The 21,086-nt window shown below is 44.4% G+C and overlaps 1 protein-coding gene across 13 annotated transcripts in view; it reads left to right on the plus strand.

Moving 5' to 3' along the window:
* Positions 1 to 14,974: 14,974 nt before the first annotated feature.
* KHSRP (KH-type splicing regulatory protein) overlaps positions 14,975 to 21,086 on the plus strand; it is a 59,937-nt gene continuing 53,825 nt past the window's right edge. For 4 of the 13 annotated variants that reach the window (XM_078685484.1, XM_078685439.1, XM_078685454.1 and 1 more), the window contains exons 1-7: positions 15,052 to 15,318; positions 16,736 to 16,835; positions 18,117 to 18,155; positions 18,841 to 18,880; positions 19,031 to 19,080; positions 19,702 to 19,773; positions 20,471 to 20,528. In XM_078685484.1, coding sequence (XP_078541610.1) covers positions 15,163 to 15,318; positions 16,736 to 16,835; positions 18,117 to 18,155; positions 18,841 to 18,880; positions 19,031 to 19,080; positions 19,702 to 19,773; positions 20,471 to 20,528 — 515 coding nt within the window. In that variant the 5' untranslated portion in view covers positions 15,052 to 15,162. Of the gene's footprint in view, positions 15,319 to 16,735; positions 16,836 to 18,116; positions 18,156 to 18,840; positions 18,881 to 19,030; positions 19,081 to 19,701; positions 19,781 to 20,463; positions 20,529 to 21,086 lie in introns of all 13 variants that reach the window. The other 9 variants (XM_078685461.1, XM_078685476.1, XM_078685468.1 and 6 more) reach the window with 6 other exon arrangements.

Raw genomic sequence — 21,086 nt, forward strand, 5'->3', positions numbered from 1 at the left:
ACAAATGTTGACACCTCGCCCCAAACACTTGGAACATGACTCTAAGTACAAGGCCATGATGATGCAAGACATCCAGGATATGATGTGCATTGACGAGGACATTTTTTAATATAAATGATGTATTTCCAGCATTGTAATGTGTCCCCTACATATCGCATAGAGTTTTAGCTTTCGCTGGTAGCCAAATGAGTTAGCAAATGTTGCCTATGCTTAAATATTTTTTCCTTCTTTTAGAATTGTAAGGCCCTTACCTGATGGCAATAATAGAATTTAGCAATGAATGCTAAAAAGAGGGTCTGGTAGAATTGAAAATGTTATTGTCCCATTGCTCATATTTTGTTCTGTGTTAAGTTAGCATTCATTGCACCATTTTATTAGTAGGTACCATTTTGTTCTATGGTCAAAGCTAAGCTCCTGCGTCATACTGCTTGCCTCAGCAGAAAGCTGCCTCCATGCATCTTTAGATTGTATTTCTCCAAGGCCGAGTTCAGCTGCACTAATGAATGTACTCTCTATTATGGCATACCTTTGCTGTTAGATAGGCTCATTTCTACCTTCTAGAATGGAGGGCACGGGCAGAGTAACCTTGGAGCAGAGATAGCATGTACCAGGTCCCAGGATTGTAGCTCATCCTTCTGTGTCTCTTTTATTTGCTAGAGTCTGGACTGGAAATTTCCAGCTAGGGCGTGTTCTTAGGGAATGGGAAATGTATAATTTTGGATGTTATGTTGGGGGTGTGAGAGCCTCGGCAGCCATCTCGTGAGGCTTGTCAGACTGGGCTTCGCTGCAGCACAATACTAACTTTGGTTTATATTCTCTACTGTCTGACAGACTCTTCATTTGTTTGAAAGGCCGAGAGGTGGTCGCGAGTGACCCGGGTGGCCCTATTCGGGTCACTTCCTTCACCAGGATTCTTGGAAGATGAATGCCCACTGATGTCAGGGATGCCGGAGAGTTGACAGTGCCCTTGAAGTTGCAGCTGTGCGGACCAGCCACTGCTGTGAAAGACCAAGAGCCTTTCTCAAGCTGTCCCACTTCAGATGTCAAGAGCCAGGGGGTCAGTGTCCAGCAGGGGCACCAACCAGCCTTGGCAACGGCAACCAACGTAGAACTAAAAAAAGGTGCAGTATTGGGGCCAGCAATGTCCAAGTGACTCACCATGAGCAGGTTAGTCAGAGGAGGCCCAGAGAAAGCAGGGGTGCCCACTGGAGCCAAAGAAGACCCTCAAGAGGGTCCATGGGTCAAAGGCACAGGAGTGGCAAGAGGACCTCTAGTAGCTCACCAAAGGATAAAGGCCAAAGGTGCAGAGGATGCATTGCAGGTGAAGATCTTGGCTGCAGGAGATGGTTGAGGCTGGACCTTCTTGGTGCCCGAAGATCTCTGACTATTTTCGGAGGCATTCCACCCCGAAGCGAGACACACGGCATTTGAAGATCGGGCAAGGCGGCATTTTGTTGGGCTTTCCACAGTTTTATCGTTGGAAGCACCGTTGCAACATTTTTTAAGCTGTATCGAGTGAACTTGAAAAGCATTACAATTCAGCAATTATTCCCCGAAATTGAAGCAAAGGCCCCTTGAAGCATTTCTCTAAATATTTGCAGACAGGTGCCATGACAGGACGAAGAAAGGTCTACTGTAATCGAACAGTCTAGCTTTGAGCAGTGGACCCCTGTGTCTCTCTGACTCAGATATCAAGGTTACTGAGTACTGAATATACTGAGCACCAAGTGGAAATACTGACGTTGGCCACTTATCTATAGGCCCACCGAAACGCGTCGATGCTTTGTGAAGAGGATACTATTTAAAATCTGTTGGGACAATTGTACTGTATGATTAATATTGAATCTTTACCCATTGTGGACACAATTGAATACTGACTTGATTTAGTAGTCTCCTCCAGAATCAGGAACTAGTGTTCTTTTCTCTTGTTCCCACTGCCCTATGTAACCAATACTTTGGTTTTTTATTCTTATGTTTTTTATTTGTATGCTTTTAATGAGCTATGCATGTTGCTTTTTATTTAATTGAAGCATAATTGTGTATGTATTTTAATAAAATGGATCACTATTTTTAGTACAAATATTTGTGGATCATATCCTTTATGTCCTCTCTCTCAGCACTGGTGTGAGGTAGTGTGCAAGCTTTGTATGGTTGGTGTAATAGTAGCCACTGGGCCACTTTTTTCGGGACTTAAGTCTAATACGGTACCCCTCCCTGTTGGCTGGTGGGTCCCTCTCTTTTTCTTTGAGGAGAAAGCCAACAAGCCGTGGCAACGGCAAGTGGACACAGTGCATAGGGGTACTGCTCCTGCGGTTCTGACGAGGGATACTGGCTTCAAACTTGCTGTGAAGACAGTGCAGGACTTTGAGGAAGTTTCAGAACCACCACCTGTGTTGCCGAATCTTTCAGAGTCCTTAGGAGATAAGGAACAGCAGATCAGTCAGCTTCGTTGCAGTGACTGCAGATGCAGGGAAAGGACTCCTTCACTTCAAGGGAGAGTCCTTTGAGTGTCTTGGATGTCCAAAGGCCTGTTGAAGAACCTGTATGGAGCACAGGCACAGATGATGAAGAAGACTGGCAGGACGACGAGACCAGTCTCGATTCCCAAAGCGACGTCCAGTGAAGTCCAAAGTGCCCAGACGTGTAAAGATGAAGTGGTTTCGGATCTGAATCTTGTCCCACGACAAATCTAGGGACCCACCCACAGGTAAGCTCTTAAGTACCCTAAGGAAAGGGTTGGGAGGAATCAGAGGTCCCTCCCAGAGGAGGTGTTGGACAGTGGGGGTAATACTCCAATGTCCTTTGTCCAGTTTTGTGCCAGAGCGGGAGCCAACGGGTCCCTGAACTGGTTTCAATTGGAGTATGCAAGGACAACACCAAATGTGCCTTCTAAGCAGTCTAGTGGTGCTGGCAAGCGCATCCACCCTGTCCCAATAAACTAAGCCCTGTCTGTTAGGTGGTTACACCTTCCTGTGACAGGAAACCTATTGCCGTGCCTTCCCCTGCTCGAGCTTGGCTCAGCAGCAGGAGGGCAGAATCTTGTCTCTGGACGACAGCAGCCATAGTTTGCTGTCCGGGTCTTTAAGACTGGTACCGGGAACACTGTCATCCCTGAGGAGGTTTACAGTGTATGGAATCATACCTCCAACACCAACATGTTTGATACCAAACACAACAGGGTTCATTACAGCCAGTTTAGAGATAGCCATTGCGTAATGATGCATGGGGACTCTATGTATTGGAACGGCTGATGCACTTACAACCAGGGAGAATGGACCTCTGTGGACTGTAGGGGTGTGCTGCTCATGCAGGGGCATCCTCACACTTACAACTGAGCACCCTGCCTTCAGGAATGAAAGGTCTGCCTTAAGGGTGACTTATAGGTTTTAAGTGCAGTGACCTCAGATAAAAGGAAACTTATATCTGTCGTAAGTGGGGCTAGCACTAGCTTACACAGGCTGCAATGGCAGGCCTGTGGTCAGAATTTGAGATGTCTCCCATGACTTGCATAATACATGCTTCAGCCCATGGGGGGCCCCTGGTGAACCTATGCCCTGGAATATGGAAGTGTGGTATTGGTCCGAATATCACAGTAATCATAGCAAAATTATCTCCAATTTTGTCTTCAGGCTCAATTGCTATGAACATTCAAACTGTAACAAAATTGCAAAAGATATATGTTCAAATTTTTATCAAAGCTCATTTATTCCTCACCGTTGATTGTGCTTAAGACAAATAGCTGCTATCATTATGAAAAAACGTCATCAATTACGTTTGTGCTTGTTGACTGGCTGATTAAACCAACCTAAAATGTATGATTTTAAAGGAATTACATGAGGACAAAAATAGATCACATGTCTTCACCAAAGTTTTATTAACAACTTTACAAGACTAAGGACTATCAACAATAACAGAATTAACCACAAAGAAGAAATATGATTGTAAGAGGCTAACAAAAAACCACAATTATGGTATTTTTTCCTCAAATGTTGCAATTGTCTAAACTCAAGAACTCTCAACTATCTGCAAGACACATACACAGTCAAAAAACAAAGGTATGCCCTGGGTGAGGAATCATAGGTCTTCATTTCTATGACCCCGGCCACGATCGGGTAAACTCTCTCTCAGTAAACTCTGTTTGGAGCACCAAGTGGGCTTGGATGCCATCTTAAGGAACTTCCACGCCCGTGGACATCTCTGTTCATGTTTCATGGAAAATTGGGATATGATTGGACGAGGTCTCCTGAATCAGAGTGGGGCCCCCATCCAACCGAGTGGGGCCCTGGGATTTCCTCCTCTGCGACAGATGCTCCTTGCTGGTGGCAGTATCGGGGTGGGGTGATGGAAAACTGCGAAATACTTCAATTGTTATAGTTCTCACATGTACACAAGGGCTACACCACGACCACATGCACATGGCCAACAATGATCTTCATACACACAATAGATGACAGCACACACAGGTACTCCCCAGCTTGGGGAACTGATGATAGTTTCTTGGAATGTAAGAGGGCTGCTGAACAAAATTAAAAGAAGTGCGGTTCTCCAACAAGCCAAGCATTGCGAGGCAGACATTCTTCTTCTACAAGAGACTCATCTCCTGGGCAATGAAGCTCCATGACTCACTAGGTTTGGGTATCATACCATTTACCATTCTGGGTTTAATAAGGGATCCAGGGGCACAGCTATTCTCCTACATCGCCAGGTACCATTTGTCCTCTCCAAGCATTGGATAGACCCTGGGGGTCGCTACACCATTATTTCTGTGACACTACATGGGGAACATGTGAACTTCATCAGCATACATGCTCCCCGCACCCCCCGGGTAATACTTTTATGGACAGAATTACACAGCTTTGGGGGGAACTCCTGGAGGGCCTGACACTGTTGGGCAGAGATTGGAATGATGTCATGTCACCCCTGGACCGCTTGCGCTAGCCAAGAAGCAAACCCAGACGAGTAGAACCAAATTGCATGTCTTAGCTACTACATTGGGGTGGACCGATGTCTGGCAGGTTTATCATCCTGCCAAGGCAGAGTTTACTTTTTTATCCACGGACCATGGCTCGCTATCACGCTTAGACTATGTTTTCATGTCACATAGCTATATCCATAGGATATCACATATCTCTATTCTGCCCAGGGGACTGTCTGATCACTCTCCTCCTCTCTGTCTCAAACTCTGCATGGGATCTCAAAGACACCTCTTCCGGTGGTGGATGTTGCCCTGGTGTCTCTGCAACCCAGTTTATCAAGAGACCCTACGGCAGGCCATCTCAGATTATTTCACATCCAACACCGCCTTGGCCCTGTCCAAAGTCATTGTATGGGAAGCCTTAAGCCCACGATCTGCGGGGTAGACATTAGCTTCAAGGCAGGCAAAAAGCACAAGCACATTGCACAACTAGTTGAGCTGGAGAACCGTCAGAGAGCCCTCGAAGCCCAACTTATCCTAGACCCCAGCCTGACCATACGCCGCAATCTACTCCAAGCGCAACAGCACATACGCCAACTTCTTACCAATGAAGCGCAAGAGATCTGGCTAGCGTCACAACACAGAATCTACCAATGAGGCGATAAGTCCAACAAAATGCTCCATCGGCTGTGCCAGGCTGCGAGGTCCCCCGCCACGGTCCAAATACGCCAAGATCAGGACGGAGTCCTAACCTCCTCTCCAACGGAGGTGGCTCAAGTGTTCGTAGTGTATTACGCTTCACTCTATGCACAGCAGAAGCACATATAGAGCGCCCTAATAGGCGAATTCCTTACAGACATACCCCACAAAATCTCAGACCATACACAAGATCAGCTAGATGCCCCTATAATGGTGGAGGAACTCAGTGGTTTCCTGAATTAATTTCTCAGGTCACACATGGCCACGCTGGGTCCTCACCTGCTGGAAGCGCTCCACAGAGCTCTTGAGAAAGGCATACTACCCGCCGATTAGCGTCATGCCGAAATTGCCCTGTTTCTCAAACCTGGTCGCCCTCCTCATATCGACCTATTTCCTTATACATTTTGAGTCCAAATTCCTGGTAAAGTACTAGCAGACCGCCTTTGTATGTGCATTCAGGAGTTATTCCACCCCAACCAGTCTGGCTTCATGCCACATCGGTCCACCCGACACAACATTCGACGGGTTCATAATGCCTTAGTGAAGGCCCCAGATTTAGGCCGCCCCTCGACCATCCTGCTGGCTGATATAGATAAGGCGTTTGACTCTTTAAGTTGGACATAGTTATTTCAACTTCTTAGATCCATTAATCTCGGCCCACGATTTCTGGCTTATGTTCAATTACTTTACACAAACTTCTCAGCATCAGTCCGTATTTCAGGACATCGGTTGGCCCCCTTTCCCATAGGCCTTGGCACACTGCAGGGCTGCCCCCTGTCCCTGTTATTGTTTGCCCTGGTGGTGGAGCCTTTGGCAACCTGGGCGCCATGTGATCCTCTGATCCAGGGGCTTGAGTGGACACAAACACAATCTGACAGAATCGCATTACATGCAGACGATATGCTGTTTTTATGACCAACCTATTGTTTTCGGGACCCCGGAACCTTCAGATTCTCTGGTTCTTTTGGGAGACTTCGGGACTATGGACGAATCTCTCCAAATCGGTACTCTTCCCAATATGGGGTGACCAGGTACGCAGAACATGGGCCGCACAGTTGTCCCACGCAAGAGTGGTTTAAATACCTAAGAGTTTTAATCTCACCTTGCCCTACAATTTCGTAGATACATAACATTAATTCACTCCTCTACGTGACGAGACCGCAATCTGGTCCCATCTACTGTTATCATTATATGGGCGACCGGCAATTTTTAAAATGTTCTCCCTACCCTGAATACTCTATCGGCAACAAAACTTTCCGTATGGTATCCCCTGTGCATGGTTCGTCAAAGGTAACGCTATCCTGAATAGGTTCCTGTGGAATGGCGGCGCCATTCGTGAGGCGCTACGGAAGTGCACACAATCCACATATTGCGGGGCATCGCAGCTGTGGATATCCACCCTTATTATGCGGCATCCCACCCTTTCACTATAAATGAATGGTGGTACAATTCACCTACGGACCCAGCTACTCTTAAACCATTCCAGCAATTACAAACAGGCTTCCAGTTGCATCGGATGCAGTTTTACAAGTACCTCCAGCTGATGCACGCCTTGACGCCCCTTATTCACTCGATCAACACCCTGCCAGAAGTTCATCCCCTAGAGGGTACATTACTGATAGGGGACTTAGGAGCACACAAGATGTGTCAGATTTATCAGACATTAATCACCCATACCTGCACTACATTACATAAGAATAGGGAGGCTTGGGAAGAAGACATACCTGACATGACGGACGACGACTGGGCGGAGGCCTCGCCAGCCCCTGTGGCATGGCAGTCTCCAAGTGTTATCGCCTAATCAAATTTAAATATCTTGTCAGTGTATATTTCACATGCTCCCGCCTTTGGAAGATAGGTGTCATTCAGTCCCACACATGCCTTAGATGAGAGAATCAGAGGCCACTTTCCTACACACAGACTGGGGATGCAGCGCATTGCAACCTTTTTGGCAAAAAGTTGTGTCCTGCTTGGGACAGGTCTTATCATGGGACCTCCCATTTGACCCTAGGTTGTTCCTGCTACATAGCACAGAAGGGATAAGCGGGAATCATTAAAAACAGCATTTGCTGTTCCTTGGCATCACACTTACAAAACGTGACATCACCCAAACCTGGAAGGGGACCTCTCCCCCAGCAATAGGTGGGTGGAAAAAGGCGATGGATAGATGCATGGGAGTAGAAATTGCGGTTTCCCCGGCCCTAGTCTGACCCCAGAAACATAAGAAAATATGGTCCGGTTGGACTACTTATTGAGGCATTGATTTATCCCCCATCACAATTAGATCCCCTATAAGATTTGCATTACACATCTATCTGATCCTTACATTGCTCAAGTCATATAATACTATTGCCCATGTATACACATATCTCGACATCCTGCACACTGTGAGGTCTGTGGTAGCCTGTGTCATGTCTCAGCCAGTTGTTCCACCTGCAGGTTCCGCAGGTCATTTGGTTGTACGTAACTATTGGTATTTCTGATTTGATGTGCTTTCATAGTAAATGCAAAAGGCTTTGGCCCCTTATGTAACATGAAAAATGAAATAAAATTTGTTTTGAAAAAAAAGGTACATAGATTCAACACTAAACACAGCATAACAAAGGATTTTTTTCAAGCTTTTTTAGAATCCTTTTTTCCAATCTGAAGGTGTGTGGTAAGCAACCAAAAGAGCAGAATTGACTTGTCACCCTTGCCATTCAGTCACAGAAACAACTGAACATTTATTCTGTTTATGCTGTAATCTAGCAGACAAGTGAAAGAAGTATTTAAAACCAATTTTACAAATAAAGTTGATAAGGACTATAAAAGAAGTAATTGACTTATGGGTGTAGAGCAGAATTTAATTAATTTATTAGCAGATATGCATTCTAACACGAGAGCAAATGTCCAGTACACACAAGATCTAAAAGTGACAAGAGATTTTGGAGTGTACCGGGGTGTCAGGCAAGGGTGCATTTTAGCCCCGTTCCTCTTCAACCTATACATAAACGATTTGGAAGAGCATCTTTTAAGTACAGGAGCAGATTACCCTTATGTTGGACGGAAGGGATTGCCGGTTCTGCTCTATGCGGATGACGCAGTCCTTTTATCCAGGACTGCAAATGGCCTTCAAATATTGCTAAATTCCTTCTTTGTTTTTATGAAGTCTCGAGACCTGAGCATAAACAACTCCAAATCCTTCGTAATGAAGGTTGGCCAAGGTAATAAAAAGCCAAATTGCCTGAATGTAAACAAGGAAACAATCCCAGTAACAAAAACATTTTCTTATCTCGGAGTCCTGTTCGACCACCAACTGAACTGGGGACCCGCGGTACAGAAGAAAAAGGGAGAGGTAACCCGGGCAAATGCAGCAATACTCGGTTTTGCAAGAAAAATGGGAAATAGCCCAGTGGCTGCATTGCTTCAACTTTACCAGGCCAAGAGTGTTGCTACTGCATGTTATGGCAGTGAGTTATGGGGATATGCCTCAATAGGAGCCCTGGAGGTAGTAGAAAATAACTTCTTAAAACAGATATTGAGGGTTCCATGGGGAACAGCCAATTTTTCTGTGCACGAAGAGCTGGGTATGTCATATCTATGTGACAAGGTAGCAGTAAACCCTCTACTGTGCTGGTTAAATTGCTGGTTAAACAGTGACGTACCTCTTACTCAGCTCATACTGAGGGAAGCGCTAACATGGGAAAATAGGCTTAAGGTTCCATGGATAAAGTACTTAAGCAGTTGCTTTAATAAATTAGGGCGCCCCGAACTCTTTTTAACTCCAGAATCTATTACGAAATTGGATGCTATTACTGTGAAAAAGGATTTTATTTCTTCTAGGTACTTAGCTAGGGAGGACGGTGAATTAAAGAAAGGAAGTGTACGGAAACATGTGCCATTAAAAAACATCTTTGCTCATGGAACCGTACTTGTCATGGCCCATGTCAAGTTATGATCGCTTCTTGCTGACAAGGTTTCGTCTGGATTTATTTCACTTACTACTGTCCGTGCCTAAGGGGACCCACCGCAGTCAAGTGTTGCCGGCTTGCGGCTGCGACGAAAAGTCTCCGCAAGACCTGGCACACTTCCTCTTTATCTGCCCCTTTTATATTATACCACGGAGGCTATATTTAAAACCTTGCCTCAAAAAACTGAACTTCACACAAATTAGACCAGCACTTTACTACCTTCAGCTGTTAAGTTGCGATTGCACTTTATTTGTATGTAGCTTTTTAAAATTAGCTCTTAAATTCAGGAAAAGTATGGAGGGGTAATAGTGCTACTGATAAGATATATTCTCAGTTAACAGTAACTTTTTTACACTTTTATAAAAAATTTAACATTTTGTGAGTATATTCTGCTTGTAACTTTTCTTTTTTGATCTATGCTGGTTTTAAAAATGTTGTGATCCATGCTGTTTTTTTTAAATTTTCTTGTAAGTATGAGTCAATGTATGTTTAATGTAATATGCTTTTATGGTTGTTAATACTAATAACCGAATAAAGTTATTTGACTTGACTTGACTTATGCTTCATGTGACAAACAAACAAAACACTGGAAATATAATTACATTTGTATGGCCTGCTGAGCCAGGACCGTCTTTAGCACTGGTGGCGCCCTGTGTGACACTGTTTGTTGGAGCCCTCCACGGGCACCCCCCACAGACTCCCTCACTACCACCCTTTAACAGTGCCCCCTCAAGTCTCCATAACCACTCTCTCTCAGATGTATTTAATTAGTTATATAGCGCCTCCTATACCAGTGTAGGGTACCAGAGCACTTTACATCACATACACATTAAACAGAGACAATCAATCATGTGTGTAAATCAGTGTACAGGAAATGTTACATATGCCAGAAGACTACACAGTGAGTCACATGTCATCCATACTGGTAGACAGTATAGTTTAAGAGTAAGAAGTAGACAATACTCCCTAAGAGTTTAAGAGTGCTTGGTCTAGAGAAGCACAGACTCAGAATTTAAAACATAACCCCAAGGTTGGGGGTTACATTTAATAATAAGGATTTTTTTTCCCGAAATGAACCCTTTTTGAAACATTTGAGAGACAGAGGAAAAATTCATAATGCTCTAATCAATACCTTGCAGTTTGCATGCGTCTCTTTGATGACAGTTATTAGCTCACTGTTCCATGTTAGGATTTTAACATCTACCCTGCTAGTAACAAAAGGGTCTCTCTGAAAAGCACTGACCTATTTAAACGACATGCACTTTGTGATCTGCATGGTACACATTCTTTGAAGCAGGCATACAACCCTCTGTGCTACCATGAAATGAGTTAAAACTTTCACTAGACAAAACTCCTTCTCTCTCTCCAGGAAGAACATTATTCACCAGAGTTATCATTACATATTTATTGCTGTACGAAAATTACTGGAGGCCAGCAATGCAGCAGCAGGTGCTTTAAAACTATAAAATACTTCCAAATACCCCCTCAAAGAATCAGCACCCGGTGCGTGGCACCAGTCGCACCGCCCTAGAACCGGCCCTATGCGGAGCAAGAACTTATGGATTCATAACTCATAAGGCTAAAAATAAATAATTTTGGTCTTTGGTTTTTAAATCTTGACACAAGTTTCAATTGTATGTTCTATTAATATTTATTATTGTATATTGTGTTAGGCAAACTCATACAATAACATTTTTGAACTGAACTGGTTGCTTATGTACTTTCACTGAGGCTTTAGAGTCTCTTCCATGTTCGAAGTCTCCCATACTTAGATCATGCAAAGAGCCTTCTGTACCAAAGTTAAATGACTCCATTACACCTTCAGTCTACACTGTATTGTGGGATTTGTGGTTTTACTTGTAACATTTTAACTATGGCCTAAAAAACACATACCAACTTCCATCCTACAATTGGCTACAACATTTAGGGTTTTTTGATAGATGCCACCTATCCATGCCTATGTAAATATGAGCCCAGGGAAAACCCAGGACTACTAGGGGCACAACAAATGGGCCGTAGGCCTTATATACAATAAACTCAAGTTGAATCTATAAATTTACTACTGCATGAGCAGGTGACATTTATTTCAAATACTTCTTGTATTTTTAAGAAAACATAAGTAACATGTAAATTCGTTTTTTACTCACATATGAATTTTCATGTTGCACAAACAACGGCTAGGGAGTGCCACTGGGAAAGAACCTCCATGTGAAACGTAATGTGCTCCGTGCCCAAAATACTTCCGTTCCTGTGTCAAAGGGTCATGCAAATCACTGCAAATATAGTGGCAATCCCAAGTGAGTGAGATAAATACCATGCAGTCAGATAGTGAATACAATCCAAGGACTCATGTGTCCTACTGAAAGACTCGTGCCGAATACGAAAAAAAGACGTGCTCACAATGAAATCAATTGAAAGAACAAGAGAATATGTTTACAATGGGGGAGTGGGCGTAAAGTGCCGATTTTCAACATGAAAATTCATATGTGAGTTGGATACAGAAAATATATTTTTTGTTGCTGTTTTGTAGATCACGTAGAGACTTCAACACAGGACGCTGTCATCTCAAGATTGACCATTCATTTTTTCAATTCATCCCCTGACGAAGGGTTCAATTTGAACCCGAAATGCATTGGGATTCTGGATATCAACTTTACAATTGTTTTCATCAATACATTCTTTCATGTACAATTTTCAAGTGGTTACTATTGGTATTCTAACTATGTGGTTAGTGAACATGTTCAGTTAAACACAGAAACCTGTGTATGTATGAATGTAAAAAACAAATTTACATGTTACTTATGTTTTCTTAAAAATACAAGAAGTATTTTAAATAAATGTCACCTGCTCATGCAGTAGTAAATTTATAGATTCAACTTGTGTTTATTGTATATAAGGCCTACGGCCCATTTGTTGTGCCCCTAGTAGTCCTGGGTTTTCCCTGGGCTCATATTTACACAGTTGTTACCGTCTAGGGAGCAGGGCACGCACCCTTAACACTAGGGAGCATACGAAACTTTACAAAGGTGCAAAAATATTGAATAAAATCAGCTAAACATAGGTGTGCAGATCCACCCTTTTCTATAAACCTATCCATGCCTAGCCATTTGCTGGGTCCATATGACTCTATGATACTGGGACACCACTTTCCTGTCTCAGACTTTCTGTTACAGCAGCTTGATGTGACATTTGCTATGACCTTAAAGCCAGTAGTGCAAACGTCAGTCAGGAATCAACATTCTGTGGACAGCAAATTTAGCATTATTGAAGATAGTAGAAACACATAGAATTGACAGCAGTAGTACGCTAGTAAAACAAGTATTACAAGGGACAAGACAGTTTGTCATTGGATTGTACAATATGAGTGGCCCTGTAAATTTGCTCCACTGAGTTTAAATTTATCAAGCGCAAAAAATACAGCCCAATTGCGATTTTAGAGGGTTAACTTGTACATTGTGGTGCTGACCGCCTCAAAATGTGGCCTTACGGTCAGAGCTGCCGACTTTGGAACTCGGGAACCTGGGTCAGGCGTCGGCTCTGCACCCTGCGATTCTGGGCAAATCACTTAGGGGCACATGCCTCAAGCGAAGCAATTGAGATTCCTTAATAGTGAATATTAAGGAATCGCAATTAAGGAATTGCAATTGCCTATGCATGTAGGTTTCGCTAAAAAATAGCAATCCTACACAGTTCCTAATAGCGAATCGCAATTTGCCATTCGCTATTAGGGGATGCTTTCCCATTCATTCCTATGTTCCTCGAGGCCCATAGCAATGAATAGGAAACCATTCACAATTTGGTATTACCAAATAGGTAATCGCAAATTGCGAATGAAATTTCAAGGGTGCCAAAAGGCCCCCCGGATGAACCCTCAAAATTGGCATGTATTGTATTGTAATTGCATTTATCTAGCGCTTACTACACCTGACGAGGCGTCAAAGCGCTTTTTCGGCGAGTAGCACGCTACTCCGGGACCCATAGAGGATTAGTGTTGAATTAGTATAGTGAAACATGCAAGTTCATTTTAAGTGGTGGATAGGTTAGTCAGTTATTTGGACTTGGAATTGTAGCAGAAGGATAGAGGAAAAAGGTTTGTATTTATATAGTGCTTGTTGACGCATGCTATTCAGGAAGCCTACAAAGGATTAGTGGTGAATTAATATGGTGAAATATTAAGTCATTTCAGTGGTGGATATTAGTCAGTTACTTGGAGTGAGAAGGATAGCGGAGGGATAAAAGGGGAAGAAAGATTTAATGCAAAGTTGCATTCTGAGAATGCTTGCTGCATTGCATTACCTGCATTCGCAAAATAGGTAATCACAAATGATGTGATTGCTTATTCTGAGAATGGCTTTGGGCTTGATGCATCCCAAAAGGCAAACTACCGGTTGCAAAGGGGCCGATTTGAATCGGCCCGTTTGCGACCGTTAATTAGCTTGATGCATGTGCCCCTTACTCTCCCAGTGCCTACCAAAAATGAATGTGTACGTGTGTAACGTAACTGGGGCTCATATAAAGCGCTCCCATACCTTGTGGTCGAGTTCGCACTACATAAACCTGAACTATATATGAATATACAGGTAAATACCAGCCCTTTTCCTAGGTCTGGCCTGCCTATAATCCAAAACTTATAATTGCGATAGTAACAAGTTATTGTACATATCGCTTTTCACCTCGTCACTAAGATTCCCCAGAAAATAATAAACGAAGGCTCGACGCCGAAATCGACGCCTTGTGGATTTTTTGGTGGTTCTAAACACATCTTGGGTACAGGATCAGCTGCTCAGCCTTGTGGATCAGCGTCGTATTTTTTTTTTCTTTCGCATAGTTTTATAGCGCGAACTCGACCCGAAGGTATTGGAGCACTTTACATGAGCACCGTATTTACATTACACATCCAGGCACGGGGAGATTAGGTGACTTGCCAGGAATCACAGGATGTGGACGCGACCCCGAGACTCGAACCCTGGTCTCCAGCACCAAAGTCGGCAAATCAATTTCATTCATAGGATTAGATTATTACAGCATTTCCAAACAGTAATATACTACCACGCACATAAGACTTAAAGTCTGGTAAGTATAACTACAGGAGGACACGCACTAAAGCCTAACGGCTCAAACGTAGGTTTACAGCCTTGCTTCGCAAACACAATGGTATACCAAATCGTCTGTGCCAATTGGTTAGTTTGACTGCCAATCATCGCCATTACGTAACATACGTACAGCGCCGGTTGCTCGTCCATGCCGTGCACGCTTGTGGCGCCTACGTACAGCCATTGCTATCATTGCTTTTCTCTATTGGTGCTTTCAAGTGGCACTCAAAAGCAGCAAGCTTCCCGCCTCCTTCCTGCGCACTATTCCCTCGCCTGCCAACTACCAACTTCTCTGTCAATCAGAAAGTGTCTGGGCGCCGATTGGTGTGTTTGCCGCGCATCAAAGGTGACCGCACGAGGGGTGGAACCACCCAGCGATTGGCAATACGCACCTCCGTCACGCGCAAACCCGCCTCCACAGCCCGGTGCCGTTCCCATAGTTCAGCGCGCGCGGAGAGGCCTTGTTCCCGCGTTAGCCGCAGAACCTCGGCTGCCTCCGCCCGCCATGTCCGACTACGGCAGTAACTCCGCCTCTTCTCCCGGAGCACCGGGGACGGCTAGTTCTGGATCCGCTCCCGGCGGAGGGGGCGCAGCGGGTCAGGGCAGCGCTCCCGGCATCCGCAAGGACGCGTTCGCCGACGCTGTGCAGAGGGCCCGACAGGTAAGGCCTAAAGAGTAAGGTGCGGGTGGAATATGAGTAGTGTTGTGGGGCTAAGATCCGAGGGAGGCGTGAACTGAGGAAGGAACAAACTCCGTAAATGAGGCCTGGTAATGCGGAAGATATCCGCGTGCTGACGGAAGGAGTGAAGCCGCAACGTGCGTTGCCGTGGGTGTCTGGAGTTGGGTAAAGAGACTGGTTGGAAGCTCTGGGTGACGGGGAATGACGACCATGGACAATGGCTGTGTGAGTGGAGCCATGATGAAGGAACCTACAGGCGTTAGGCCTCGATGAAGCTAGACCGGCATGACTGGTTCTGGGACAACGAGAGGAGCTTTAACTTAGTACATTATTTTCCCACCAACGGGAAGTACAGTGCTTGCGGAGGCCAGTTTCACCCTACTAGTGGGGGAGGGGGCGCTTGGCAAGCATGATACAGGCGTAAATAGCTACCATGCATCAGTCTCCGGTTATCACTTGCTTTTTGAGTAAATTTAAGAGCCTGTCCTATTTCGAAGCGGAAATGTGAGACCTTTGCTTTACCCACGTGGTTTTAGGGGGAGTTCATTCAACTCAACCTGTAGAATCTTTTGTTCCTCCGTGTACGCTAGGGATTTTTCTTGGAGTTGGTGACTCTTCGCTAATGGCGGCATCTCACCTAATTTTAGATTTCTGGGGATGCCTTTCCTTGTGGGATTACCCCTTATTTCCGGGGGAGGGGATGCCTCCTTGTAAGTGGCGAAATGGTATCTATGGATCCGGTCTGTCCGAGAGTGCTCGTTCGCATTGATGTGATCTTCAAACGTGGATTTGTATTTTAGCGCTGCTCCTTGAACTTAACACACCCAATCCCGTGCACACCTCAGGTGGCTAGTCGGTGTCTTGGCTACATGTCTTGGGTGTGTCCACATTGTTTTAACGCTGTTGGGCTGCCGTGAAACATGTTTGTGAATGTGCTGATGTTACTCTTCTCTTTAGTCCATTCTTGTGGCACCCTGTTTGGACACTCCCATCTTGGGCACATTGGTACATTAATCTGCAGTACGGTGCTATTGAATATGCAGGTCCCAAACTGGCTCAAAAGCATGTTGCCCCTGTCGACATGTAGAACGAAAAAACTCAATATTAGATTTGGTATTGTGCGAACCTCACTCCAGGGTGTAACGTCTCCACTTGGACTGAGCGGAGCAACACTTCATTGCACTCCAAACATAATGGTGCTGTGGAATGTAGTAATGCATGCTGGTAACAGCTTTCATCCTAATGTGTTCTTGTTGGTAGGTTGTCAATAAGAATCCTGTTCAAATCTAGGAATTTGTGTGTAGACTAGGCATGGTCTCAAGATTCTACCCGCATAGCATGTTAGTCTCAAGATTATCACTTTTGAACTTGTCCTGAGAGCATTTTACTTTTCCCACAGATTGCGGCTAAGATTGGGGGCGATGCAGCACCTCCTCCAGTGAATAACAGCACTCCAGAGTTTGGTTTTGGGGGACAGAAGAGGCAGCTGGAGGATGGAGGTAAGTCTACTGTTCCTTCACTTGCCAAGCGCCCCTTCCTGACTTCCACTGTGGGTTTTTTTAAAAACATTTTGGATTGCATGGGGGTTATAGTATTTATTGCATCCAGATCCACTTATCCCATATTTATGAAATGCAATTTTTGTAAATCTCGCTAAAGCTCAAAGACGTCATGGCGCTAGCCATGTCTTGGGTGCATAGTGGCCCATAGCAACTAGTAGAAATGTGGGGTGCTATGCTTAGTGCGTTTCTCAGTTAATCCGGCCTGTCATTAGAGGTCCTTTGGTCCTGATACTTGAGGTAACTAAAGCAGTGTCTACAAAGAATAAGTTCCGATATACCCTTGACGTTAATTTCTTTTTAGTGAGTAGGCATGCCAGGGCCACTGAGATTGATAATGAATTACCAGATTAAGCACTTGGATTCACTAAATAATGCATTGTAAAATGGCAAATTATGCATCATTTATACTGCCTGGGAAACGTTTCACTTCATCTGTCCCGGTTCAATATCGTAATACAGCAGGCTACAACTAAAGTGACAGGTTAACCGAGCTGTATCTGCGCAGTACCATGAATTTGACCTGGAAACGGCAAATGAACTCTTGCAACTGTGACACGTCACAATTGCAAATTACTTGGTAGGCCCGGTCTTATCCCAGTCACCCAATGACTTTTGGTTATTGTAAGCATGGTCTTTAGCTCCCTTCTCTTTACAGCTAGAAGTGCTAGAGTCGGTCACGTGTTGCAGACCCACTGTGTGGGAATGAGACGAGCACAGTTTGACTGGGGCTAAACTTTCAAGGTTCTGTATCTACCAGTCTAAAAAATTCCCCCATATGATTTTAAATGCTTTGCTGCGTCTCAACTTTCCACTGTTCATTTGTAGTTCACAGGTGTGCTGTTCCATATTTTTTGCAGTGTGACGTGATAACGCATATGTACTTGATGGACTTGTGGTACAGGCTTTGGTTTCCTCCTACGGTGGCCTTAGTGCAATACTGGGCATGGGTGAAATGAGTTTATTTTGCAATCTTTAACTTTTACTCTTGATGTGAAAATGTTCATGTACTTAATCTTAGTTTAAAGTTTAACAAATGATCATGTGCTGTCTTCAGATTTGTGCTTATTATTGTTGCACTATTTCATTGCTGTACAGATCTTAAAAACCTGTATTTGTTAACTGTGGATACTCTAGTAGAAAGTGTAACCACGCTTGTAAGTTATTTGCAGCAGTGAGTTAAAATGTTTTACCTACCTAATGCTTGTCTCTTTCCTGTAGACCAGCCGGAGAGCAAGAAGCCGGCACCTCAGGGCGATTGTAAGTACATTTCGCATGATTGATACTGCTAAATTAGTGTTAATATGCAAATGCATTTCAAAACTAATAGCTCAGATGAACGTTACAAGTTTAGTACGGACTATACACCTAATAAATGTAGGTTAGTGTTGGTCAGATTTCGTAAAATACATTGTTCATGGTTGTGGGTGACTCGATAACAATGCATGGATATCGCACCACTCCTGTTCTGATTTGGTTGTCTTTTTTTCCAATGTATGGGTTAGTTTTTGGTCGCCATTTGATCAATTATTGCCTGATCTAGTGGTTCATTCATTATTGATAGTTGGACTTGCGTAACTGGAGCTGGCAGTCAGTTTGGAAGGCTTTTGGGTTGAATGTGAAATGAAAATGGGTAACTAGTGGGTGGCACCTGGAAAGGATAAAAAGAAATTGTCGGGTATAGAATAAGGGAAGTACTTAAGATGGTGTTAGAGTATTGGGTTTCGTTTTTAGGCTAGGTGTGAGGCACTTAGGGTTGAGGACAACTTTGTGGGTAGGGGATGAAACTTTGATTAGGTTTAGGGTACTCGATTTGTGTTGGACATGGTTCATCACTTGACATTTGGTTGATGCTGCGTAAATTTAACATATGTTTCAAAGTAGCTACGTGCATAAAATCTCTAGTGTCCTCGTAATTCTTATTTTTGTCCCTCTGTTTTTCCAGCAATGGGATCCCAGCTAGGACAGCAGTCTCATCCGCCCAGGTAGGCCATTCGTCTTATTCCCTGCTGTTCCTCCCTTTCCCTCGGTTCATCTTTCTCTGGGGTTCGTCTTCTCGTCTCTGCCAGCCCTGACCTCTCCCTGGGGTTCATCTCCCACCTTTCAGCCGCTGACTCTCCATTTCCATCCGGCAGGTCTAACGTGACGGAGGAGTACCGGGTGCCGGACGGCATGGTGGGACTGAGTGAGTATCGGACAGGTGGCAGCCCTTCAGTGGCGGTTTTCTATTCGCCCAAGGCCTGCATTTATTTGTTCATAGAGCTGGAACCACAGTAGAGCATGCTCGCGACTCTCCAGAGTCTGTGCAGTTGTTGGGCAACTTTGCCACAGGAGCTGCTTTTTTGGTTGTGAACTATATTCTGCTTCCAGATTTTCTTTTAAGAACCAAATGGCAGATGTGGCTGCCAACGTGGTTCTTCTGGATAGTTGGACAGTGGCAGTTTTGTGCCTGATGGGAAGTGCTGTGATGGATATTTTGCCCTCTACCTTTGGATTACTCTTGACAGTCCAGATCTGCATGCAGTTCCATACTTGTTGGTGCAGCTTCCCCTGTTGGAATGGTGGCTTTTTTTCAGAAGCAGTGGTTTCTTGGTGAATGCTGTAGTGCCTGTTCTGACCTAAGAGTTTTCCTGGTAGTATTTGGTGAGCAGTTTCATTGTTCAGTGTTTTTTTTTATTTTTTGTTTTTTTTTATCCTTTCTGGTTTGCTTTAACTCTGAATCTGGATTTTCAAGCTCTGTTGTGGCAGGGCTCTGTGACTTCTGTTGGTAGGAGTTCCTTAGATGGTCTCCCTGTTTTTTTTCCAGTCATAGGCAGAGGAGGTGAACAAATCAACAAAATCCAGCAGGACTCAGGCTGCAAAGTACAGATTTCATCAGGTATGCAGTGTCGCCCAGGGCTGCCCTGTGGTGGCCCTACACTCTTGTTCCAGCTCTTGACAGTAGGGTGGTGACTATGGCCTGTTGCTTTCAGGCAGGTGAGGAGAGCCTTCAACTTGCTCATGAAGCCCACTTGGTCTGGCTTCAGTAGACATAGTCTTACTGCGGTCGATCGGTCACGCCGTGCATGGGAGATGACCCCGTGTCCCTTCCCTGTAGTTGGAGCAGAAACTACACCAAGCGCTACATTACTTGCCATGATGCGAATCTAACTCGTAGGCGCGCACAAAGAATTCGGTCAAAGCACATCAGGCTCACACGTGGGATTTCTATCTGAAGGGTTGGGAGGGCTATTAACTCCTGGTCTGCAGCCCCTTAATACTTTATTCGATTCATCTTTTCTTTCCCTCGAACTCTCTTCTAGACTCCCCTGTCTTGTATTTTTTTTTTGTTTACCTGTGGTTTTTCCGTGCATCTAAATCTGTTCTGGGCTAGCCTCTTCTAGGAATATAAAATGTGACCTACTCTCACTGTAATAACTTCAACGTCAATTGGAACATAATTATCCTTATGCTCTGAAAGTTCACTTTTGATGACCGTTGAAGCTCGTGATGTACCTATAAGCAACTTAATTTTAATCTGTGCTGAAGCAGTCTGCTTTACCTGGTACCCGTACCTTTTCTCTCCACTGATGCAGACAGCGGGGGCATGCCAGAAAGAGTTGTGTCGCTGACAGGAACTTCGGACTCCGTGCAGTAAGTATTAGATTGATCCGGTGTTTGTTTCCTTTTTTACAAATTATTTTATTTCAATTTTTGAGTGTTCGCCGAAGGATTCTTGTGAAAAGTTTGTCTTCTGGGTCTGTATTAAATGTAGAAGGTTGAGGCGCAATCAGAGCGCCGTCTTTTGTTAGATTATTCATATTTGGGTTTCAAGAGAGCCATAGTAACCTCCTCTTTCTGGCATTGGTGCAGTGCCTTGCCTGGCCATGGATCCACCGGGGTAACTTTGTTTACTTAAGCTTACATCGGTGTTAGAGTAAACAATAAGTGAGAGATTCATAGAAATTGATTTGCATAGACTAAGAAATTGGTATGAATTTAGAAGGGCGGGCAGTATCAAGCGGTGGTCCCACCTTCTGATTTCTCCTTTCTAACCGCGTTAGTCTGACCAGTACAGTGTTTATCAGATCTGGGAGGCCGTCGCCAGTGAACAGAGCAACTCTGGTGTCTGGCGAGGTAGGACACTTACCGTGGGCTGGCCCTAGAAATTTCTCCAAACGAAAGATTGGCCATTCGCAACAAGATGACACC

This window comes from Lissotriton helveticus, chromosome 1_1 (assembly GCF_964261635.1).
Source record: "Lissotriton helveticus chromosome 1_1, aLisHel1.1, whole genome shotgun sequence".
In the NCBI taxonomy this organism is placed as follows: Eukaryota; Metazoa; Chordata; class Amphibia; order Caudata; family Salamandridae; genus Lissotriton; species Lissotriton helveticus.